Below are 26,620 nucleotides of genomic sequence, written 5' to 3'. Positions count from 1 at the left end.
TCTGTTTCACAATTCAAACACACTTCGCCCTCTTGCTAGCTCCGTCTACACCAATATCTCTCATATTTTTGCTAAAAGACACCACTCATATTTATCCCTTCAATTAACAAAATACACAAACTAAGTGTTCCATTTTGCTTCTGTTCGAAAAACATCCTTGTTCTATTACATTTGAAGTTTGGGACACATGTCACACGAGACAAAAAACATTCGATTAAATAAGTTTTTCTGCTTTTGAAATGTAGAAGCAAATCTATAAACATGTAATTAAACTGAATTTGTATTTCAATAGAAAATAGTTTTAAAGATGCTAAAAACTTGTTTCGCTGAGTTATGATAATGATAGTAGTTTAATTTAATGAGAGACATGAAATTTCAAAAAGCAAGTGGGACAAGACAATTGCCTCTTCGATACGGGGTTAATAATTCAATTTGGAATCTATGAAATGCAATTGGGTTATTCAACTCTTGGGAGACAACTAACCAAGCTACATTATTACACTAGGAGTGATTATTTTCTTTCCATGCTTTAAAAATCATTACTTTTTTTTAAGTTCATAGTTTAGAATATTTTTTATGAGATTATCTTCAAGTGAATACTTTAGTTTAAGATGTTTAAATTTATATATATAAACACTTTGATATTACTGACAGAGATACTAAACACGCCATATAAACGTTTTTATATATGTAATTTTTAAATTATAAGATACGAAATATAAATCTATGTATTATATAATTATAAATTATATAAATTGATAATTAAGATTTATGTGAATTAGTATGATTGATTTTTTTTTACATAAAACTTCACTTCTTTAAAATTTATTTTTTATTTTTATAATCTTAATAAAAATTTACATAATAAATTTGAGTTAGTAAAAAATTAATGTATTTATTTTTTCTAAAATTATATTGTATTGAAATTATATTAAAATTATTATAAAATCTGAAGTGAACTTTAAGTTTAACCAATTCCATAAATCAAAAATTATTTTTTTAAATTAAACATTTCATCATAAATTAAGGTGCTAGAAAAAGAATTACTAGATGTGGTTGGTGTTGTGAGAAGGGAGAAGAGAAAAAGAAAAAAGAAAATAAGAATTTTGATAATACAGCGCAGCCTTTTAAATTCCTTGCTATCTTTACTGTGGTTGATAGTTTGAATTTGAAATTGATTGAAGTTGGAGTGAAGGAAAGGGAAGTTGTACGAAACATAAATGAGTTAGTTTATTTTACTTCCATTTGGTTCATAAAAATCAGTTTTGGGGTCCCCTCTTTGGGTCACTAGGTTTTGCCATAGCTTTTAATCACAACCTATCTAATTCTATGTAAGCATTTGACAAAGAAAAACCCTCTTTTAAACAAACCCTCAAATAATTTAAGGACTAACAATACTACATTCATCTAAATTGTTTTTTTAAAATAAATCACAGAGCTACAAATTATATGTATAAGGAAAAAAAGTAAATAATTGAAAGGCTTCCACGAGAACAAAGAAAGGTCACCCACTTTAAAAGAATCCCAATGGCACATGACAAAAGGACCTAAAGAGAAAAACCTAAAAAAAAGCAAGAGAAACAATAATCAATAAAGTCATAAACAATCCTATATGAACCCAAACACAAATCTGGTGAGAAGAAAAAATCAAACAGAATTCTTTGAATAAGAACAAAATGATTCAAATGAAACTGATTTTAATATTGACTTTAATTATTATATCGTGTTAATAAATATAAAATTGATGGTATAATTAATGAGAATAATGAATGAGCAGAGAGGTAAATGAGTAAAATGAGGAAAAAGCAGGGACAAAGATGGAAGAAGTGGAGCTATAGATACATAAAAGTGTGAAACGGCACAGTGTCTGCCGTTTCCCGATAAGCCCGGTGATTTTTGGAACAATCTCTTCTTCTATGTTCTTCTTCTTCGCCTTCCTCTTTCACTTCATGTTTCAGGTTTCAGCTTAAGCCACTTTCACTAGAGGTTCAACTTCGACCTTGTACTTCTAGCTTTAGCACAACCACAATTTTCTTTCACTTTCTTTTTCACCACCCAAACAATCCTTTGGAACATTCTTGTGTCGCTCTTCTCTCACTCACTCTATAACGCCAGTTTTATGTTTCCATGTGCAGAGAGACACAGAGACACAGAGAGAGAAAAGCATGTGTAAGAGTAAACCCAGCTCAAAATTCAGGACCAAAACATGCTTATAAGCTCTGGTCTTGGATTTAAGGTCTTGTCTTGGACACAAACTTTTGTTTCGGATAGATAGAGGAAAACAACAACAAAAAAGCTTAACTTTTTTCTTCTTCTTTCTTTACATTTCAAGGTGCACTTGAGAAGCAAGCATGACCATTTGGAAAATTCAGCAATTCCTGAAATAACACAACAGAGGTCTATTACTCTCTCAGCCTTTTTCCTTCCCAAGCTACCCTTTTTTCTTCTTCCTATTATACTGTTTTAATGAGTCTGAATTTCTTGTAAATAATGAAAGCCTGTTTTTTTCTGTTGACAAAACGGTGGAACTGATCTGAAAATGCAATAATGTGTTTTAAAGAGTTGATATTTGCAGGTTCTGAATTTAATTTTCCCTTTTGGTTTTTGTTCCATTAATGGAACTCCAGGTTCACAGATCTGTGAGGTGTGGGAACAACAAACTCAGACCTTGTTTTCTTTTTCCTTTCTATTCTCCAGACCTTAACACCTTCCTCAAAACCCGATCCAACAATGTTCAAAGTAACAAGCCTCAACCTCTTTAATTTATGTTAAACAATAACTGTAATTTCCAAACTACGCCTCAATGAAAAAGGTTGTTGTGGCTTCTAATGAGATTTCGTAATGTCTGCTATTTTTAAGGACAGGAAAAAAGCTGTAAAGAAGCAAATACAAGCTGAAGGCAAAAGGAGGTTGGTGCAGATCCGCAACCTATTTGCAAAATTTGCTGGTTTAGCTTGAAAACAAAGCGCGAAGAGTTGGATCAAAGGTAGGTAGATATATACATATATATGTAGGAGTTTCGAAGCATAATTTGTGTTATCCCTTTTCTTAAAGTTTGATGGTTTTTAATAAAACGTTTAGGCTTATACCTTTTAAGATGCTGAGTGTTAAGCAACATGGTCAGACTCAGATCCTATCTGCTGTGTAATAAGTGAACCTGAGAATGTTCTGATGGCTTTATTTTATTTTATTTTTATAAGCAAGTACACAATAAATAAACTTCTCTTGTTTTTGGGATGATGGTAATAATTTCAATTTAATTTAATTTAATTTTGTTGTTGTTGTGGGTGTGGTGCTGCTTTTGGTTTGCAGGAGGTGAGGCTGTGGCTCTGCGACCTACTCAGTCTTTTGCTTTTGAAAGGCTTTCTTTTCTTTCTGCGATTGGGAAAAGCTTTATCAAGGGCTTCTGACTTGGACCGCGATTTATCGGTGCGTAAATAAAAGGCCTTTTTATCACTACGCGGCCAAAGTACTCTCTGATTCTGAATCATAGTCATCAATGCAAAGCACATAGCAACAACAGAAACCCCACCTTCTGTGCACTCTCTCATCCATTCGCACCTTTGACTCTATTTTTCTTCTCTTCTCTCTCTCTCTCTCCTGTACTCTCCCTGGGATAAGAGAAGACGAAGACCAAGTGGGGTGTATAGCCTGGAAAAAAGGCGTGTCTGTGATATGGAAGAGGATGAGATTCAAGCACAGGCAGTGTGTAAGTTTCCTAGAGTTGGAAATGGAAGGAGCGAGCAATACCAAGAGGAGGAAGAAGAAGGAGACATAAGAAGAAGAGGTATTGGTGGTGGTGGTGGAGGAGGAGGAGGAGGAGGAGGAAGTGATGCTAGTACAAACCATTTCCAAAGCAGTTGGCACCACTCTTCGAGAATCATAAGGGTTTCTCGTGCATCTGGTGGCAAAGACAGGCACAGCAAGGTGATGACTTCAAAGGGGTTAAGAGATAGAAGGGTTAGGCTCTCGGTGACCACAGCCATTCAGTTCTACGACCTTCAAGATCGGTTGGGTTATGACCAACCTAGTAAGGCTGTGGAGTGGTTAATCAATGCTGCTTCAGATGCTATCTCAGAGCTCCCTTCTCTCAACAACCCCTTCCCTGATACCCCTAAGCAGCCAAGTGATGAGAAAAGGCCAACTAGTGGTCAACGTGGTGGTCAACCACAGGCCTTTGACGAGGTAGATGGAGACACCAATTTCCTCCAGCAAAGCCAAAACCAAAGCCAGAACCTCTCTCTCTCCAAGTCCGCTTGTAGCAGCACTTCCGAGACAAGCAAGGGTTCAGGCTTGTCCCTCTCAAGGTCTGAGATCCGTGTGAACCGTGTGAAGGCAAGGGAGAGGGCAAGGGTAAGAGCAGCAAAAGAGAAGGGAAAAGATAGGGACAAGGAGAAAGAGAAAGAGAAAGAGAACGAGTCTGGCGTTGCACACCACCACCACCACCACCACAATGTGAACAACCCCAACCATATGTCTCACACTGCTTCCTTCACTGAGCTTCTCACTGGTGGGATTGGGAGCACAGTAACAGTTAACCCCACCACCACAGCAAGTCCTAACGGATCATCTGTTCATCAGATCCATGAGGGTCATGATGAGGCCAATCTATTCCACAAGGGAAGACAACAACAACATTGGTCTTCAACAGTGACACCAATGGACTACTTCAGCCCAGGAGGCCTCTTGGTGGGACCTTCTTCATCATCTGCAAGAAATCAACACCAACATCAACATCAACATCAATCTTCTTCAGGACAGTTCCAATTGGGACATGCCCTTCCCATCTCACCATTCAGTGGAGAAAACCACTCGGATCAGCTGCAGCATTTTTCCTTCATGCCAGACCACCTTAACATGCCAGCTGTGGTCACTTCTTCTTCTTCTGCTTCTCAGCCCAGCGGGGGTGACAATTACAACCTCAACTTCAGCATCTCTTCGGGCCTTGCTGCTTTCAATAGGGGGACCCTTCAGTCCAATTCTCCGTCCTTTTTGCCTCACCTCCAGAGGTTTCAACCTTTAGACGGATCATCCAATCTACCTTTCTTCATTGGAGCTCCTGCTCCTTCTTCTGCTCCTCCAACCATTGACACCAACAACAATAACAACCACCACCACCTTCAGTTCTCTCCCGTCTTCGATGGCCGCTTGCAACTTTGCTATGGCGATGGAACCAGGCATTCTGACCACAAGGGCAAGGGAAAGAACTAAGTTCCTCCAGGGACGCCACTTTCATTTCTTCCTGGTAAGACAAAAATAAACTCCCCTCATCTTTTTATTTTCATCTCAGTCTCCTCATTTTCTATTCTGTTCTTGTTTTTGTTTTGCTGTCATTGTTTTCATTGCTGCATACTCCTCCCTCCCTCCCATATTACCTATCATTCCATGTTTTTTAACATTGCTAAAAAAAGTCTAGTTTTATTAAATTAACATTATTACTACGGTGCATTATTGCAAACCACGTAGTGCAATAATAATATATTAAAACATTATTGAAAAGCATAAATAAAATGCAATTGATATTAATTTTAAAATAAAACAACAGCAAGACTTTATTTTAGTCTTAAATAATACTTATTATATGACAGAGGAGGAGCAGTTACTTAGCTGTCATTTTTTTTTCTTACCCGTTGATATGTTTATGCTTTGGCATTGGTAAACCTTTGAGGATATTTAATAATGTGTGTGGTGTGTGGTGTGTGTGTGTGGGAGAGAGAGAGAGAGTGTTTGGTTTATTTATTTAATGAATTTGAAAGAGTGGTCATGAATTGATGTGTTGAATGAGTGCATTGTGCAATACCAGGAGCCGTTTGCTTTCTTGGTAAGCATAAACAAGTTGGGCAGAGAGCATAGTTTTATGGGATGCTATCTGTTTTTTTTTTGTCTTACTGGTGCATGGATTGGCGTGAATAGCGTTTCCACTGTTTGTCTCCTTTTTTGTTCTCTCCTTGTCCTTGGTTCCCTTTCTCTCTGGCATCGGTGAGTCCGTGCCAAGTGTAACTTTTTATTGTGGTAAACGCAACAAACACCATGTGTAGCATAGTAGTAGCTTAATCACTTTTGTGCCAAAACCAAAACTAACTGCCTTTAAGATCCCAATTCATATTTCACTACCCAACCTGCACATCACATCACATCACATCTTTCTTATTGCCATTGTCAGCTTCTGCGACCAAATTCCTTCCAGTTCGATAACAAAATCACTCATTTTGAACCTTTTCATCTACTCAAACCTCCATGCACGTCCCACATCTTCACTCTTCAACCATAAACCAACTTACTTATAAACTAAAATCATAAAAGGAATAATAATCTACATGCATATCACATTCATTCTGTTTTTTAAGGATAATTACACTAACCTTAATAACACATGCATCCCTTTTTTTTAAGGATAATTACACTAACCTTAATAACACATGTTGAGAGTATATTTAGTACATACTACCTCCCTTTTCAAGAAAAAAAACTATCCGACTTTTTAGTACACTGTTATAATATTTTTTTATTAGAAAAAGAATATTAAAAATAGTAGAATTTAATATATATATATATATATATATATATATATATATATACACACACACTCTCTCGGTTGCTATATACTAGTATTTTACGGTTCTTTCACCCAAACCAAGAAAAACATTTAATTATTTGATTTTTAGTGCAATTGTTAAGTGATTTACCTAATATACCCCTTTCAGTTTTTTCTCTCCAAACAATTTTCAATGCATAATAAAACAAAAAATAAGGGTAATTTTCCTTAAAAATAGAATTGGAAAAAATATGCTATCTTGAAATTTTAAAAATGACATAAAAATTAACAAATTTTCCTTAAAAAATACTATTATATAGTACATAGGGAGTAGTGTAAAAATAGGGGAGGTATAACTATAATTACGAGTGTGTTTAAGTAATGCTAACTTTAAGAAAAAGGGATGTAAATATGTAGGTGACATATCCATGAATGTTATAAATCGTGTCCTTACCCGAATATATATACTGCAGTTGTTTTCTTACAGTATTATATTAAATTCACCGTATGTTACTGTTGGCACTCATTTGAACAGAAATAACACACCATTATTGGCCAATGAGTGATTCAACTTAAAAAACATTGTAAAAGCAATTAAAGAATTTAACATAAAACTTTATTAGAATTGTAATACTAATTAACACTTTGATTCTTTTTTATGATACACTAACTTCTTTTGAAGTTAGCACTAATTAAACATGCATATTTTTATGGAAAAACAATACTGGTATGACCTTTAACTTTCCTTATTTTTTTTTTTTTTTTTAAAGTATTATGTGCATTGTCCACACATAAAATAGATAGTGTAACATTTTTTCAATAAAAGAACATATATCAACGTGTAAAAATAATACATAAAATCAGAAACAAATGTAATTTTAATTGCAAGTATAATTATCATTATCTAGCAGGAAAGTCCATGCAATTAATTCTCTGGGCATAATGGATATATATAACTATTGGATGGCAAAGAACTAGTAATAATACATTGGAACAATGAATAATTAGTTTAGAAATGAAAAGAGAGAATGAAGAATTTAGCATAAAGTTTTATTAGAATTGTGCTACTAATACATTACTTCTATTTTTGTGAGGATTTTTTAAGTTAGTTTTAGACCTATCCAAACTATCTTCAGAAAAATCTAGAGGCTGGTTGGTGAGGTTAGAGAAGAGACAAAAGGATAATTATGTTTGTAATCTGTGATTATTATTTTGGTAGTATGAATAAGAAATGTGCCACACCTTATTCCTTCAAGGTATGGTACAAATCCAAAAATCCATTTCTCTAGAATATTTTATTTTAGCTTAATTCCTAGGACATTTTCTATCAAACTTAGAATTGAGAACAAGTTATTGAATATATCTTTCTTGTCATGATAATTGAAGTTATGAGTAACAGATATATGGCAATTTTAATATGTTTAAGGTCCTTAGTATATTACAAATATTTATTTTGAGTATCTAATTTTATTTTTAAGTTAGATACCAAATAAATTATAAAATTTTGGTTTAAGTCATTGAAAACAATATTTATTTATATTTCGCTCCTACTATTATGTTGAGCCTTTTAACTGAACTGAAATCTGAAATATTTTTATAATTTCTCTTTTGGTCTCATAAAAATAGACATGTCATATATAACATAGTGATTTACATAATTAGTAGACATGTGAAAATGTTTTAACTTTATATATATGTGAACAGTAGAACCGACTTAGGTAATATAGGAGACTTAAATTAAAATATTTAATTTATTAGGTACCGAATTTGAAACAAATGTTTTATTGGGCCCTCCATACTAAAATCGATTGTATTCTAAAATTTGTTTAAGTCTTATTAATATATAATATACTGGAGATATGTCTATCATTGGAAATAAGCAAATTATACAACTAAGTTTCCCCCCATATTTTTCTCAAAATCTTATGGTTGGATTTGTTCTAATAATGTTTCTTTCAACTTGTGAATTCTTGTCCAATTGTGACTTTTATTCACACTGGCACTCATTCTGATGATGAGAATACTACATTGAGGTGAGGCTACTCAAGATTGTTGAGATGAGAAAACTAAACTGAAATGATGTAAGTTGAAATCGCTTTACAAATTGCTAATGTTAATTTTCAGATAGATATAACTAGCACGTAAGTGGAGATAGATACTTGTTTTTTGATATGCAGAAAAAAGTACTTGTCACCTTTAGGAACTATTTTGTTTAAAGTAGAAAAAGGAAGAGTTTAATTAAGTTTCAAATCCCTCATAATTTTGGATTATTTTCAATTGAGTCCTTATTAATTTTTGTTTTGTTTTTTGAGTACTATTTTTTATATTTTTCAATTGAGCATTGCTGTTTAATTTTTCCGGTATTTGGGTGATGTGACTGTTTTCTTGTTTTGTCATCTTGCTTCTTGTCTTCCTGAGTTAAGAAATGTGAGATTTTGTGATTAATACAAAGATATTGCTAAATGACAAGTGACTTTTATTGCTTTCATAAGGATAACGAGATTGCTATGCATTTCGTTGACTTCCACGTCATCACCTCTAGTGACCAAGGGATCTTTGTGGTCAACACCATTGGTGTGAGGTTGTCTTGCTTCCCCATGACTTCCACATCATCATCTACAACTATAACGACCAAAGGATCATTGTTGTCAACACCATTGATGTGACAGTGATGATCTCTTGTTATCCAACACGTTTTCATTGAATATAATAAGTCACTTGTCATTTTATATTAACTATAATATTATTTTATATTAATTTCAAAATCTTATATTTCTTAACACGTGAAGTCTAGTAAACAAGATAATAACTATGTCACCAAATTAAAAAATAAATAAATGGTAGGAACTCAATTGAAAAAATATAAACAAATTGTATACTCAATAGACCAATTTTTTTTAATAAAAACTCAATTGAAAATACCTAAATTTATGAGGGATTTGGAAACTTAATTAAGCCCAAATGAAGAGGAAAAGGAGAGAGATCGATTTAATATTTTATTTTTACAATAGACAAATAAAGTCATTTGGTTGATCATGTGTATGGAAGGACATATTTTGAAAAATTAATCTGTAATTCTCAATTTGTTAGAGATTTCAAAATATTAGAAATATAATTAAATTATAGTGTTTAAGTAAGTGCAAGGATTGAATTAAACCAAGACCACTATGTAAGATTATAAAAAGAATAGTCATTGAATAACCATCCTAATAAATAACAACCCGTGAACACATCTAATATAAATGAGCAAAAAGAAAACTGAATATTATTTTTATTATTTTAAGAACATCCTATAAAATTCTTATGCCAATCTAGTTTCTTTCTTTTGGGTCTCTTTAGACCCATCCTATCATTTTAAATGGAACCTTGTCCTCAAGGCTAAATAACACAAAGAATGAAAACCAAATGACTTAAGATTTTATAGGGTGATCTTAAAATATAAAAAATAGTATTTATAATATAATTTATTTTGAGTCTGGTTGAGATGTAAAGTTTAGTGATGATGTCTAACATAAAACTTTAAAAAAAAATATAATTTAGTTTTATTGTAGTTTGCTTTATTAGATGTTGTCACTTGTAAGATTGTCATGAGGGAAATGAAAAATAGGAACGTTTGTCTTCTAGCTATCAGTAGCTTTAATGTCAGTCTTTTAGGTATTTTAGAGGAGTGTAGTCCTTAGCTTCCCACCACCCTCCCATTAAAATCTCCTAATATTGGAGGTAAGGTAAAAATGAGAATGAAGAGATCATGGTTTCCTTTCCCTAAACTGTTTCTCTGTTTCTTTTCATCTAAACACCATGTTAAGATGTGTTTGGTGCAAAATAATGTAAAACATAATACAACAAGTTAGATTACAACTTGATCAACTTAATTTCTAGTGGTTAATGCACAAGATAAGTAATCTTGGTGGAAAAACCCAGGGGTGCAACATTGTAACTTAATAAATGAAATGTGCTCTTAAATATTTTAAGAATAAAATACAAAGTTATCATTTAAATTTGTAGAGAAGAGAGTGAGTAGCCACAGATTAATTTTACAAGATATTCATAAAGAAAAATATATATAGAACAGCATATTGGATTTGATGTCAAAATGAAATGAAGCAGGCACCAAATCTTTGAGCTTTGAGCAGCAACAAGGCACCAAATGCTTGAAATAGCAAAATTGTGTACAGTTTCCATAACATCTTAATGAGCATACACTTTGTATCAACAAGAATGAGGATGACTAATTATTTTTACTGAAAATTGAACATCTTTGGGCCAAACTCTTAATGAGCTAAGATCTTAGATAATGAAAAGTGAGCACGAAACCAAATGGAAGGTCACTTATGAATGACGCTCAAGTCAATAGGTAAAAAAAATAGTAATGAGCAAGTAGATATGAATATTGAAAGAGTGAATCTCCCTCTTATGGGAATGTTTCTCTTGGTTAATGATATAACCATATTAGAGACATGAGAAGAGATAGTCAGAGTTATTAAGCTTTATCTCTGAATAATTATCAACTGATCAATTAATAGTAACATTTATAAAATTCCGTAGTATATTCTGAGTATATTCAATACAAGTAGATATACTAACCAATCTGTGTACTTGGGTGATGGAATCTTCTCATACGACAACCTTGTTACAGTGCTAAGTGAACTGTAACTGAAGTTATACAAATAATCAAAGTTAGAGTTCATTTTGAAATGAATGGAACTTGAAGTTGTGAATCACTTCAAGGTACTGATTCTTCTATACAGATTAGTTTCTTGATTTAGTATATAATCATTGTGTAGGCATAAACTATAATTTTTTTCTTTGCCTTCATCTTAGTGGCGGTGCTTTAGTCCTTATAAGATGTATTTAGGTTGGATCATCCTTGTTCTTTCTCACTTTTTATTAGTTTTTAGTTTTTTTTAGTAAAAAGGTGAACTATAGCTGTAGATTTTGACCCAATTGACATCAGCCTCATACTTGGGAGGGAGTTAAAGCCAATGTATGGTGGAATTTGAAGCCTTAAAGTTTTCAGAGTTGGAAGGTCTCATTTCAAAATTTAAGGACGGAGAAGTAACTATGATGATTGAGATCTTTACTCTTGCCTACCTCACCTTAAGTATGAGTTAGGACTAGATGTTTTACACAGATTAGTTTTCAATAAATGAAGCAAAACAATTTTGAAAAGCCTCAAATATTGTTCAGAAATATTTAAGATATTTTGGATTTTGTGTTCTGGAGAAGTCAGTGTTGGAAAAAAGGCAGAAAATTTATTGATCAGGGCAAGAAAGTGGTTCACTAGTAGCAAATGAACTAAAGCAATGGTGAAGGTTGTCATTTTTTAAGTAAAAGAAATTGGTTAAGCAAATGGAAAGTTTGGGACTGAGTGGATTCAGAATTTCACACTATAGAAGCAAGAAAAAAGTGGATTCACACTGAAAAATTGGAATTTGCAACCAAAAAGTATTTGTTTTTTCCTAGTACCATAAGAAGTGAAATCCTAACCATTTTATATTATAAAATGAAGAGAAACAAAAATCAATAGATTCAAAATATAGACAGCTGAAGAGAGAAGGATGAGGGAATAGGAGAAATTTCTGTTCAGTTTGAGGTGGTTTTGTTTATTCAGAGCAGTCTTGCAATAACTAGATTCACTGGCCTTCCTGGTTGAATTTTAAGTATATGGAACTTTTATGCCATATACTTTAAAAAGGTCACTCATTTTGATAAAAAAAAATAACAATGATATGATAGATTGTAAGGTTGTCAGGTTGAGACTGTTCTACTGATCATATTTTTCTAAATTATGATAAATAAACAGTTAAGTTTTGCACCTTACACACCAATCATGCTTTTCTTCAATGATATTTGCTTATGTTGTGAGTCACTCTTTTCTAAGGTGTAATTTGATCTTGAGGAGTCAAGTTAGAGTTGACGTAATGCATAGTATATGTTATTGGCCAAAACCCTCTTCTGCAGTGTGGTTAACCATTGTCTACTTTCCATAATCATGCTGAAATTTCTGAATTGTTTATGTATATAGGGTTACTGATATTTGTTTGTTTTGTTACATTTTGACAGGGATTGTGGTATTTGTTTTTTGTAGGAGCAGCAAGCTGTGTCTCTCGTTTGGCTTCTGCAAAATGGAGGATAAGTTGTTGTGATGAAGTATTGGTGTTTTTTGTTGGATCATTTTAGTCATTCAATTACACTGAGTATTTGGATATCTATTAAGTTATGCTGCGTGCATAGTACTATATTTATGGATAAATGTAAGAATGTTTCAAGATATTTTCATTTTCTAAAATATTGATTCTGAATTTGCCTGTAACGTTTGGTTGGGAAGAGCTGTAGGAAACTAAAAACTTCAAATTTCTAGTGCCCTTTCTGATGGCACACTTTTTATGAAGGAAAAAAATTCTTTTGACAACCATCAATACTTTTCTTCCCTGACAATTTCAGCATGATTAATTTGTTAGAGACTTTCGTTTATGATTTTTCGTTTATGATTTTGGTGAATACTTGTGTTGATACCAATAGTTAAGGTATTTTAGAGAAATTCTTCATAAATACTCGTGGAAGAGAAATTTAATTTTTTATGAGGTAAACTTCTTTTAACAAAGCAATTTGTAGAAGTTATTTATTATTAGCTTTTCAAAATCTGATTTTTTTTCACCTATATGTTAATTTTGACAACAAAATTAATATTATTTGCTTTTTAGAAATTTGGATGAAAAATCCTTAATATCTTTTGTAAATTGGACAATCTTATTATTTTGATTTGCCATACAACTAAAGCTTTAAAGTGGGTTGGGGGACCATTTATTTGTATCTTGTTTTAAATAGAATTAAATATACTTTCAAAATTAAGTTATATTAATAAAGTTAATTTAATATATCTTGTTTTGCATCTATTTTATATATATAAATGTATCAAAGTATCTTATCAAAATTTTGCTAAAAAATATTTTAATGAAGATGTCGAATTTTTTAATGAGAATTTTATTAAAATATCTTATTTATATTATTATTTTATTAACAAATTTTAAATATAAAATTTTATTTAAAATTAAATTTATTGTCACTCTTAATATTAATTTATTAGATAATTAAAATAAAACATTATTGTTTTTTAATATATTAAAATTAAATTTTTAAAATAAAATAAAGATCCCACTATAATAATTAATAAGTGAGATATAATTTTTTTATAAAAAAAATAAAATAATTTTTTTTTATTTATGTCGATTAGCAGGATTAGCAGGCTAGTCCACCCAACGCTCTTGATCCACACTGACTACAGATTATGAAGAAGATATCTAAGCAGGTAATTAGTGAGTCCATCCGGCATATTTTAATAACAAGCTGTGGATGGTCGGTCTGCATGATTATTTACATGAGTAAAAAATGAAATACTGAGTAAAAAATGTTTTAAGCTATTAAACTTTTTAGTTGAAAAGTACTTTTAGACTTTTTTATTTTTATCTAAAATTAATTTCAGTAAGGGGGTGCACTTAACAACTACCCGTTTTTTCTAGTCAATAATAACCTGGACAGGGAAGAAAAGCCCAATAAAAAAATCCAAAATTTAGATTGATACCTGCAAGGACTGTTTCTTCCTACACCTCCATATATTCTTCCAGAATCTCACAAGTCAGGTGAAAAGACCATTTCATTCTTAAAATTTACATTTTGAATCCTATAATCTGAAATTTTATTTTATTTTCTATTTAAATCTCCTAAAGTTCAAATTCTACAATACAAAATATTTTAAAATAAATACATTCCAGATTGCATAATTTAGAAGATAAAAGATTGAACAAATTCCATTTTAGAACTTCTAAAAAGGAAAATTGAAAAAGAAAAGATAAAGGTTTTTATGAAATAAAATTAGTATATTTTTAAATTTAAAAAAACAGTGAAAAATTATATAACAGAACTTCTACAAACTAACGTTTAAATAAACTGTTTTTTTTTTAAGTTTTTTATTTTATTTTTCTGTCAAAGAAATCCTTGTAGATAAATTTATTCGAGTACACTTTTATTCTAGGACTAAGTTTTCAGAGTAAAAAGATATGAGAAAAAGTAAATGAGAAATATAACAAGATTGAAAAATGTGTATAAGAAATAAAATGTGAAAAGGGCAAATATAATAAATTTTTGGTTACAAACAGGAGTTAAATGAGAGCATGTCCAATGTTTTTGCTGTGTCAAAATGAGAAGCAATGAATATTATTGAGTTTAAAAGGACCAAACATATGATATGAGAGCCACTATAGCTTATAAAGAGGAAAAGAAAGAAAATTAGAGTGTGACTTTTCAAACGAAACCAAGAGACATATTATAAGAAATCTTAGCAGATGTTAATAAAATAAACTCCATGATCTGCTAGAACAATACATAAACTGAAGAACCTGCTATGACATGAAAGAAAAATAAATGGGTAGAAACCCTTATAAAAAAAATAGCAGATACCCCTCGTGGACGTGCTAATGAATTCAACAATAATTAAAGCTTCAAAGTTTAAAATATACATCTAGAATTTAGAAATCACCATCTAATTGTTTGCTTCTCATTCTGACCCAATAATTTAAGTTTCAAGATATTAGTTAATTGCTTCACACCCTAAAGGTCAAATGAGAAGGTCCTATAGACAGCAAACCAGAACTAAAGGCCAAAAGCAGAAAAGTTGACAAGTTTCATTTGGAAGATGCAAGTGCCACCTGAAAATGCTCCAAAATGCTAGTGTGATGATGCAAAACAGTACAATTATTAGATAATCCTAAAGACCCTATGCATAAAATTTTCCTTTTTTCATTACCCTTCTTGGTTATATTAATTATATCTTGTCCAGTGGTTCAGTCCCTCATTGTCACAAACTCTGCCGGCATAAATATTAGCATGTGGGGGCTTCTTCACCATTTGCTGTGTCCTATATTATTCCCCCACTTGGATGCATCTACCCTTGCTAAAGATCAGTAGGGTAGAATAAAATAGAAGGCGACATCTTCAATTATAATACATCGGATATGGCTCCTAATTCTATATAAAATCACCAATGCATCATGTTTAATAACAAAACAAAGGAATCAATGGAACATTATGGAAAAACAAAGGCTTATGAGTGAGCAACAAGACCTGTTTCTTGCTTCTGCTCAATCACTCACTAACTCTATACCTCATTTCACGTGGATTGTATGCGTGCAAAGCTAAGGTACCTCATGTGACAAACAGATAATGTTAGAAGCAGAAACAGCTAAGTACCTAATAAAATAACACCTATTATGAATCATTTTTGTTAGAGAAACAAAAACACACACGAAATAAAGCTTGCTTCTTGGAACCACCCTTGCCTTATTTAATTAGAATATAAAAATAATAAAATAAAGTTGTGGAGTAGGAGTCAAAAAGTTGTGGGGGTGTTCAACAAATCATCACAGTCCTCAGTAATAACTCACTGATAGGCATATGGTAGATTTGGACATTGCACATTTATTAGTTGACCCTAAATCAATTATAAAGTTGAATGATTGAGTCAAGAACTAAGAAAACAGATTTTCTGCAGACAAAAAACACGAAATTCAATTTTAATCTAAGTCTTATCTTGCATTTAAGTTTTATGCATGAACAGAGTTGAAGTCAAAAGAACTTAACTGATGGGTTAGTTTGAATTAAACAGACATAAAATCGTATTCAAACACTAGATGATTGATGTAAAGAAAATAAAACAAGAATTATAGATGTAGCTTCTCTCATCTGCCAAGATGGGCCATGTCTCTTTTAGGAAGCAGCTACATTGATGATTGAATGGAAGAAAAGGCATTGTGGTAATATCAGATAAGATAAAACATAACTATGACCAGCTCCTCCTAATCCATTCTGCCCATGATGTAATAGAATGGAAACTTGTCTGCTTAGACAATGACTAATTCAATAATAAACAACATAAGAATCAACTCCACCCTTCTTCAACTTCCCATACTTGTTCAATCTAATGTTGTTCTCCAATGGTTATCTATTCTGACATTGAGAGTGACATTTGTTTATATAACGCACCATACTTGAATGCCCTTTATTTCATCCTACCTTTATTCAAACACAGCTTTATAATATACATAAATTTTGGCTGTGGTTTGACCCATTTCTAGGTCAAGACATGGCCTTTTTTTTCTTCTAATTCCATCCATTTTTCTTCATGAAAGTAGTAATAATATAACAGATTGGTTGGAAGGACAAAAGAATGATGTTTAGACAATACAAAAGAAAAAAATAATAATGTGGTTTTGTAGTTTACTTACACAGATGAGTCTAGTTCAATAGAACAAGCTATAAAATGAGTCGTTGTGAAAGTTAAAGTTTGAGAAGTTTTTTTGGGGGGTTAAAAGAAAAAGAAGTTGGATATTTTGGAAATGGGTGGCAGCTGTTGAGTTATATGATTAGAAATAAAGTTCTCACCTACAAGCCATCAATATGATAAACAAAAGGATATCTACTTTTAGACTTTTTACATAACAAAAGAGTGATTTTCCCAATCATATAAGAACATCATTATCAACAACAACAAAAAAAGGCTAAAATTTTGCAAGTATTTTGAATTTGCTAAAAGATGCTATTGGCATTTAGAACCAAACAGCTGAAGATTTTTATTTGCAACCTCGAAACAAAAAAGAAAGACTCAAAATTTTGGCTTCTCTGCCTCTTTCTTTCTCCTTTTCATTATAAGGGGTGGGTCGGTCCACGGGCTGGTGATCTGTGAAATTGAATCAGTAACCAATAATGTCCAAAAATCACAGTTTCAATTACGTCACCAAATAATTCTTTTAATAAAGAATAAAAAAGATACATCTAATCTAACATTTAAAAATATCAAAATATTGAATGATTAAGAAAGTTATAAAAGATATTAAGGAGGCTTGAAATGAATCTTCCTGCATAATGATGATAATCATGCACTGATCCCACTTGTTTTTAACTCAAGGTATCTGTGACTAAGAATCTATACTAAACTTTTGAAATACCTAAGATTTATTAAAGAAAAAACAAATTAAATGTGTTTTCCTAGACAGATTTGATTACGAAAGCTATTGAAGCTTGGTCAATTCTCTTAAATAGGCGTATCTGTGTCGACACTCGTACGACATGATACTTATTGGTGAAATGTTCAATTTAAAAAATATTTGTTGGATTTTTGAAAATTCTAGCACGGTTTTAACATAATTTTAAAAAGTATAAATACAATAATTTTTTAAAAACTCAAATTTATTATATAAATTTTTATTATGATTATAAAAATAAGGAACAAATTCTTTTGAACCAGTCATGAAAAATATATTCCTGCTCCCAAAAGAATCTGAAACAAACTTTTACACATAAATATTTATTTTCAATTTATATAATTCAAAATTATATAATATATAGATTCGTGTCTCCGTATCCTACATTTTAGAAATTATACGTATCTCCGTGTCCGTATCCGTATCGTATCAGTGTTCATATTCGTATCTGTAATACATAGTACGAAAGTCTTGATTGAGAAAAAAAGAAGTAAAAGAAAAATTGGAGTGAAAGTGTTTGTTATGAAGAGTGTGAAGGCATAGTTTAAAATAGAGGTATGTGAATAAGAAATAAGAAATAAGAAAGTGGAAGTGTGGTGTATTAAAAGGGGACCATTGAGCACCAAAATAAAGGGTGTTGAAAGGTTGCAGTCTTGACACGATGTAAACAACTATGAAGGGCGTGATGAAGACATCATGTGAGCTTTAAATAAACCCATACATACTATGTATCAATTCCCAACTAACTAATCTTCTACCTTCACTCCACTCAAATTGCCATCCACTCTTTTTAAATACCCAATTTTACTTTTAAATACGTTCAGTTCTCTGTCCCCCCGACGCACACATAATAAACCAAAACGACAAAACTGTTATAACACCTAAGCTAAGCAAAGTAGGCACCTCTAATTTCAGCTACTTAGGTATAAACCTTTTTTTTATTAGGAATTCTCCAACTCATCCTTACTTCTAAGTTAATCATCTTTATAACAATCTCATGCTCCTATTGTAAATCTAAATACTGCACTTTTTTTTAATGTTAACTATTACCTTTACGCATGTAACTGACATTTGGATGTTAAAAAAAAGTCTTCATTAAACATATTAAATATATTTCAGTACATAAATGATCAAACTTGGTTAAAAAAATACTAACACAAACTTTAATAATGTTAAAAATAAACGAGAATTAGAAAACAGATATAATTATTTCGAAATGGACAAGAATGACTATAATTTATATTTATAAATTATTTGAACCAATACACATAAATTATATCAAAACAAACGCTTTCTTTTTAATGAAATATATAATTATATTACTTAAACACGTAAGAATATAAAACTGGATGGATGACAAATTTAACTAGCCGAACTATAAATAAAAAGCCCGTTCTTTTTAATTAATTTTCCAACTTCGTTGAGTGTTCGTACACGTGTTCATTCAAAATCAAATCAGCTCGCAGACAGTACAACTTGTTTTTGCGAAAAAAAAAATATACTGCTTGTGTGATCTGAGAAGTTCATACTTCACTTCAGATTATGCTGGTAGGTAGCCACTCTTAGGTGGTGGTATGAATAGCTATCTGAACTGTTAACAAATTCAATTAACTTGACTCAATTCAGCCCCAAATCAGAGTATGAACCGAATATTTAAAAAGTTGTAGTTGGGTTCATTTAATAAACAAGCCAATATTTTCGGCTGCACCTTCATTCCTTAGCTTGAGTCTCGTTTGAACAGTTTACAAGTTCACACCGACAAGTAACTTGCAAACCAATTTGACTCGCTTCAGCCCCACGAAAACCTTCAGACGACAAAGAAGTAAGTGCAGGAACAAGTATTGCATTTCGCATGATTGACCTCATCCAGCAGTTATTTAAAATTACAGAAGCAAATTACATTGCTCATTTAACTCGAGAAAAATATATCACAAAGGCAAACCAAACTGATACCTAGAATATTCACAGAGATCTGATAAGGGCAGATGACTACAAACTTAAAGCTCTTACATGATCATCCTAGTTGCAGGTGTGCACTCTTACAAGCATTGCCTCAAATTAAAAAAACCAGCAGATGCATTCAGTTTTCAGTTTAAGCATGATAGGTGAATGATTTGCAGTTCCCCTCAGTAACTACTCAAGTCTGGGCCACAGTTTCTGAAGCCGGGAAGAGCAAGTTTCCTGCAACCAAGCTGCTTCCACTTCATGTCCGCCCAAAGAAAATTTGAGTTTTCTGATTCCTTCCTTCTATGAAGAACTTGAGTTTTCCCCCTTTTTAAATGATTCTACATTTCCTGAAATTTCCATTTCAAACAAATATGAGAGTTCTAAACTTTCATAAAGTAAACAATGATATAACATCGAATTAAAAGAATCTCATTAGGTAAACAAGGAAACAATTAGAACATAAAAACTAAACAGTAGTGAGGTAAGCTAGCTGGGAAGAAGTACATGCAAATGCATTCTATACACCCTCCATTCCAATTGATCCAAATACCAAACCGATTAGCAAGAGAGATTCCTCGTACACATACACAATCAAGCAGTCACTAGGAAATCAATTAACATAAAAAAAACTGAAGTGAAACAAACAGTAAAGAGCCCTTGACTTCGAAACCTTCATAGAAAACTAAACAAGAAAAGCAGGTCTGGTTTGATTGATGATTACTTTCTCATCCAAATTCTATCAAATTTTTAAAATTGCTTTCAAAAACAAAAGAGAACAAAACTTAGATACAGTTTCGGAAAGTGTTTATGGTTCTATTCTCCCATTCCAATGAGTTTCACCTCGGTAATCTAATAACAAAGGCTAACATTAAACACCAATGTAGATTACCGAGATTAAACTACATGTTTGATCAGAGAATTGACCAAAAAGCACCTAGGAAAATGCATGTAGGTTTTATCCAACCCAAAACTGAATGGCATCACATATCCTTCTCCAGCTTTAGGTCTGCTCTGTTCAAGTATTCAGGCGACAAAACACATCCAAAAATGTGGTTAGAAGACAAACAAATTTAAGGAAACATCAAACAAACAAGGCCATATATCCCAAATCAAAGGGAACTCAACAAATTAAAATATATATGAACAATTAAGTTAAGCACCTGAAATGGATCAGAAAGAATTCATCTCAAGGCAATAAGTCCTCCTCTTGACAAGCATTGTAGCAGCTGTCCTATAAGGCTCCTCAAACGCCGTGGATACCCAAGACAAATCAGAAGCCTCCTTCTTGGCGGTGTTCGGGGATTGTTCACTGGGCCTAATGGCAACAAGCGTGGCACCCTTCAACACAACCCCATCGGGCAACTCCAGGTGCGGCGCGTACCACAGCCTCATGTTGAGCGCCGGAACGAGAGTCCTCTTAGACGCAGACGACGCAGAAAGAGGCTTCACCCTCAGCTCCTCAAGTTGTTCCCTGTTCATGTACAACACTCCCTGCCCATCAGCGTCGGTCAAGACCAAATTGTCGAGAGTCCCATGCTCTGAAATTATAGGCTGCAGAAGATAATGTCTAGCGGAGGCGGCGATCAGGGAGCTTATGGTCCAAACCACGCGCAGTTTGAGGCCGCCGTTGGTGTAGAACGAGTCGGGTATGCTTCCGTTGTCGTCTGTGCAATTGGTGGCGGTAGCGGAGCTGTCGGTGAGATCTTTCGGGTGAAAGACGGAGGAAGCGCCGAGGACGACGCAATTGTCGAGGGTTGATCCGAAATCGGCGCGCCATTTGAGGAGGACACCGTCTTCGATGCCAAGCTCGCCGCTGGGGAGCTCGATCCGGAGGAGGCGAATCTCGTTGAAGTTTTTTAGTACCTGAGTGGGGGAGTGGTGGGTGACGCCGGCGTCGGAGTCGTCATCAGTGCCGACGGCGAGGGAGGAGGAGGGGGAGGGGGAGGAGGAGGAGGGACGTTTAGGGCCGAGGAACTGGCCTAGGGTTTGGATGGGCTTGACGATTCCGCCGAAGACGAGGCGGAGGAGGTTCCAGAAAGGACCGCGGGACTTGTCGGAGGAGGCGGAGGAGGAGGAAGAGTCGTCGTCGGAGATGACACAGTCGACGCGAACGACGACGTTTTCGACCTGCGGAACGAGGGAGTGGAAGCGACGGGAAACGACGCAGCAGCGGCCTAGGGCTTTGACGTCGCCGATCTTGTTGAAGACAAGGAGGAGCAGTGAGTCCGGGAGGCGGTCGAAGTGGTCGATTTGGTAGGCATCGGGTTCCGGGAAGATCCGGCACGCTAGATCTGCGCGCTGAGAGGACATTGTAGAGAAAGAGCAGAGAAATTGGGAAAACGAATTAAGGTGATCCGATCGCAAGGGTTTTTGAATTTAGGGGTTTGTTTGATGCAGATCTACCAACGGGTGAAGCCTTAACACGGTTAGGGAGAGAGCGAAAGAGATTGGAAAATGAGACTGCAAATGGTTTTGGTTTTGTCTTTACATATATGAGAGAGAGAAGAAGAGAAACAAGAGAGAGAGATACGATGCGCGTCGAGGAAAAAGGTGGATCAGTGGTAGAGGCTGTGATTGTGTGTCATTTCATCATTCTTCCTCTCTTGTCCCTTTTCATTATCTTCTTCCTCTAACTCCACTCTCTCCACACTATTCTCTCCTCTCTAATCTCATCAATTAATTTCTCCATCTAACCCTCTTCTTTTCCATTTTTCTTATTCTTTATTCTACCTAAAAACTCTTTTCTTTTATTATTTTATTCTTTAAATATCAATTTTATAATAAATCACTACATATCTTGTAAAAAATAATAATTACCATCATATTAATGTTATAAGTGATGTTCAAATATCAATTATTTTTATTTTTATTAAACTGATATTAGTTATAAAACTTTAAAAATATTCATTATTACACTCTAAATTTTGCATTTAATATTTAGAACTTTAATCACAACAACTTTATTATTAACCAACTTATTCAATAATTATAATTTCAATAATAAAAATAATATACTTTTAAGAAATATGAAGTAAAAACTATTTAAAATTCGAGAATGGATTTTTTTTTTTCAGAAAAAAAATACCAAATCCAACACAATGCCAGTATAATTACACAATCCAACAGGCCTTTTTATCGCGAGATAAAGTCCAATTCTCACTTGTTTTTGCTTTCTTTTAAAAAACGTTTTGATTTTTTTTAGAAAAAAATTTGAAAATATTATTGAATTTAAAATGTTAATTTAATAACACAAATTAATATTAAAAAAATAATTTTTATATTAAAACAGATAAATCAGTGAACTGTTTTAACTTCCTTTGTACAGACTCAATTAAAAAAATTACAAAAACCCAAAGCTTACTAAAATTAACAAGTTAGAAAATTTATCGTTATTAATTTAAAACATATTTTAGATTATATTTATCAATAATTTAAAATTTTAATAATTTTATAATTCATTATTTGAGAGTGATTTAAACTATGTATTAATATAAACACAGTTTGGACAATTGGTTTGCTAATTGAAATAGAAATTGACATTAATTTCTCTTCACATAAAATATGGATTCATTTATAAATGCATGCGTCCTTTTTTTCATACCAAAGTCATAGTTATTGAAGCCATGTCGTGTGTGTTTTTTTATTGCAAACACAATTTGTAAAGGTAAATAAATCAATATTATCCATATTTTTTAAATTTGTGTTTTTTTTTATAATGATACATACATGGTCGACATCATCATGACAAGGATAATCGAACACATCAAAAAAACCAAATTGAAATTACTGTTTAAGATACTTAACTAACATAATTAAGATATCCAAAATATCTATCTAATACAATAATTAACTCAATTATTCGTATTAGTTTGAATCTATCAACATAAAAATTCATTTGTTCTTATAAATACATGGATTCAAGTCAAATAAAAATAAAATTTTATTATTTTAATCACGAAATATAAAATGCTGATTTGAATGTTAGAAGAGTTTTTGGAAATATTACTTCTTATATGTTTCAATCGAGATTAGAGATCCAATAGGAGAAGTCCTTATAACAAAAAAATCCAAAACCTAACAAAATAAATTGAGGGAAATATAGTAAAAAGTATAATTATTATAATATCAAATTAATGTTATTAATTACTTTTAATTAAATATCAAATTATAATAATATTATTGTTGTTATTAATTTTTTAATTATTATTTTATAAGTTTATTATTATTATTATTTCTAATTTTATTATTTTATTACTACTGTTATTATTTAATATTTATTTATTCTTAATAGTTTATTAATAATAATATTTTTATTATTATCAGTATTTTTTATTATAATCATTATTTTATGAATATTATTATTATTATTCTTTTAAATTTTTAATTTTTTATTATTCTATTGTATTATATTATATAACTTAATCGATTATATTAAGTCGTATAAAATAACGTAATTAATCATGTTACGTTATATTGTATAACATAACATCTTATGTACTACAATTTTTAAATTATATAATTTGATATATTTCACGTAATTTTTCACTTCTTTCTTTTCCTGAGAGAGAATAAACCAGCAAAAAATGCATATGTTATTACAAATTTATCATCGTTTTTGTTCGTGAATCAATAAATACAAAAGTACACAGTCATAGTTCTTCTTTCCACGTTTACAAAGCATATATTTAGAAACAAACACACAGTAAAGGTTAAAAAATGAGACATTTATTATTCTCTTATTAAAAGACATCTTAAAAAACTAAATGAAAAAAAATACATAAAATACTAAGATGTTTTCTCGTCCATAAAAAAATATTTAACCAACTTGTACTTATCAAATTTATTTTTATTTTTTTTTCAATTTTAAAATTTATGTACTTAATTTGAGTAAAAGTATTAAAAGATATATAACAAGATAAATTTATTTTTATATATTCTTCTAATAGTTATGAGCTTTAAAGGGAATAATACATCGAAAACAATGATTGATAAGACTTGTTTTGGTATGTTTGACAATCTCATATCTTTTAGGGGTCGAGGTCAAGTGTTTGTTTCGATACGTCTAATGATTTATCTCACATTTGTTTAAGAATCGAGTTCAAAGATAATTTAAATATATTTTTCTCTTTTGATTTTTTTATACGTATTTTAAAGACAAAATCGTGATAAAGTTTTGAATTCTAAAGTCACGAAGTTGAGGTCGAAACATTGACATTGTACGTGAAAATGAAAAATATTTCTAAATACAAATCATCATTTCCTTAACTCCCTACTAGATAGGTCTAATAATTCTTATGTCAAATGATAACTGAAACAACTTTCACTTTATAAATCAAAATACACCACTCTTCCACATAAGGATTTTACCAAGTTATTTATGTAACTAAACAAAATATCTCACAATTATATTTAATTTATCTCTTATATATTTAATTTTCTTGAATATTTATTCTTTCTAATTAAATTAAATTGTATTGTTCATTTATAAATTTACATATTACTAAAAACATTACACCACCATTTAAATTATTCCTTACAAATTTAAAATATGTATTTTAATATATTTTCTGTAATGAATTTTCATCGTAACATGATTTATATATTTTAATTTTACTTATATTAAAATAAAAAATCCATCCAATATCATTTATGGCTAAAGATTTGATTAAACAAAAAACTCTTGCCTTGTTTTGCAAGTGTTGTTGCTCAAATTTACTACACTTTTCTGTGGGTTATAAACTCTTGAATGGATTCATGATGAGACAGAACTTTAACTTCAACTTCTGATGGAGATAGATGTATTCAATGGATAAAGGACAGCTACTGGTATGTTTAAAACAGTTGTGGATGCAATTGTAGAACACAGAGAAGCATGTGATAAGGAAGTTAGGAGTGATAGTTGGTGAATAATGATAATTACTGCTCCTTCTTTAAATTTTGTTCAACAATATGCAGCTAATATAATGTTTCTTCCATCATTATGAAAAATTGGATTGCTATCAAGTTGGTTATATTTTGGAGATGAGACTCCTCTGTAGCTACAACCAATTGGTCATAATTAATGTCTTCAACAAGTTGCTAATTCACCAATGAACACTCATCCATAACTTTCATATTTACATCAAACCAATAATGTTTACAAATGTTATTATCTATTGGGATGCATTGTCTCTCAACAAATCTTGTTTGGTGTGAGCTTTGAATGAATTTCTAAACGGGCTTCGTTTAGGTCTCTTAATTTATTATATCATCCATGTTCTAATACTTTATCTAAAACTAACTTGAATTGGTAGAAAGGCAAAAAAAATCTGAAAAAAACACCATTTAAGTGGTCACACAATATCAAAGATCTACAAAATTTTCAGGCTAAACTTGTTCAAATTAATCCATTCCTTTGTATGAAATGTGTTCTTACAAGTTACTAACGGTTGCATAGACGTAATTTTCCTTGTTTGCTGTATTCTTCTAGTTTTTTGTTGGTCTTGTTATCTTTCTGACCTTTTTGGTGGGATTACGTGCAAGAATACTCTGACACTCAAATTAATTTTAAGGGTGTTATATGTTTAAGATAAGAGTTTTATTACTTTCTTTCTAATGGATAGTTTTCTATTTATAATTATGACTATAGGCCTTAGGGTGTTATGCACTAAATTTTGGAAACCCCTCCTTAATTTAATGGGGACCATGATAAATGAATCTTGATAATTGATCTATTGAATATATTCAATAATGGTATTTTCAAGGTATCTTGAAAATGTGATAAACATTAATTATCCACTATCTCTTTAGGAAGAAGTCTTCCTCTTATCATCTATATAAATGGAACTTGTAAGAAAGAGAAATACAAGCAAGAGAGAAGAGCAACATAGAGAGAAATGAGATAATAGATATCCACCATAGTGTGAAATCCTAGTGAGATGTTAGATAGACATTGTAATCAATCATTATTGGGTGAAATTAGGTGGTATCCTCTCAATGTGAAAGAAACAAATATTGTAATTATATTTTATACTGGAGACATTGCCTGGACTAGGTCAAGTAAATTTTTATTTCTCAATTTGAGAAAGTTTTCCATGTTAAAAAATTCTCGATGTCATTATTA

At 31.7% G+C, this 26,620-nt stretch overlaps 2 protein-coding genes across 9 annotated transcripts; one reads left to right on the top strand and one right to left on the bottom strand.

Annotated features, from left to right (window-relative positions):
* The first annotated feature begins 1,762 nt into the window (after nucleotides 1–1,762).
* TCP2 (TEOSINTE BRANCHED 1, cycloidea and PCF transcription factor 2) lies at nucleotides 1,763–12,954 on the top strand. 8 transcript variants are annotated; one of them, XM_068640539.2, is made up of 7 exons: nucleotides 1,763–1,986; nucleotides 2,136–2,236; nucleotides 2,333–2,397; nucleotides 2,628–2,739; nucleotides 2,865–2,986; nucleotides 3,313–5,245; nucleotides 12,599–12,954. In XM_068640539.2, the coding sequence occupies exon 6, from the start codon at nucleotides 3,676–3,678 to the stop codon at nucleotides 5,209–5,211; it is 1,536 nt and encodes a 511-aa protein (XP_068496640.1). In that variant the 5' UTR covers nucleotides 1,763–1,986; nucleotides 2,136–2,236; nucleotides 2,333–2,397; nucleotides 2,628–2,739; nucleotides 2,865–2,986; nucleotides 3,313–3,675; the 3' UTR covers nucleotides 5,212–5,245; nucleotides 12,599–12,954. The 8 variants fall into 8 exon arrangements, with proteins under 8 accessions (XP_068496640.1, XP_068496644.1, XP_068496646.1 ...); XM_068640543.2 differs by having other exon boundaries at nucleotides 1,781–1,986; nucleotides 2,860–2,986; nucleotides 12,624–12,954; XM_068640545.2 differs by having other exon boundaries at nucleotides 1,784–1,986; nucleotides 2,860–2,986; nucleotides 12,630–12,954.
* A 6,444-nt stretch (nucleotides 12,955–19,398) lies between these two features.
* On the bottom strand, nucleotides 19,399–22,223 carry LOC137832391 (F-box protein At5g46170). The gene is made up of 2 exons (XM_068640534.2): nucleotides 20,679–22,223; nucleotides 19,399–19,865 (listed from the first exon to the last, which is right to left on the bottom strand). Exon 1 carries the CDS (start codon nucleotides 21,826–21,828, stop codon nucleotides 20,689–20,691), a length of 1,140 nt encoding a protein of 379 aa, XP_068496635.1. The 5' UTR covers nucleotides 21,829–22,223; the 3' UTR covers nucleotides 19,399–19,865; nucleotides 20,679–20,688.
* Between the last annotated feature and the right edge of the window lie 4,397 nt (nucleotides 22,224–26,620).

Source organism: Phaseolus vulgaris, chromosome 6, assembly GCF_051622355.1.
Source record: "Phaseolus vulgaris cultivar YP4 chromosome 6, ASM5162235v1, whole genome shotgun sequence".
Taxonomy (NCBI): domain Eukaryota; kingdom Viridiplantae; phylum Streptophyta; class Magnoliopsida; order Fabales; family Fabaceae; genus Phaseolus; species Phaseolus vulgaris.
The sequence above is the reverse complement of the archived record's forward strand: the minus strand, read 5'-3'. Positions and strand labels throughout refer to the sequence as shown.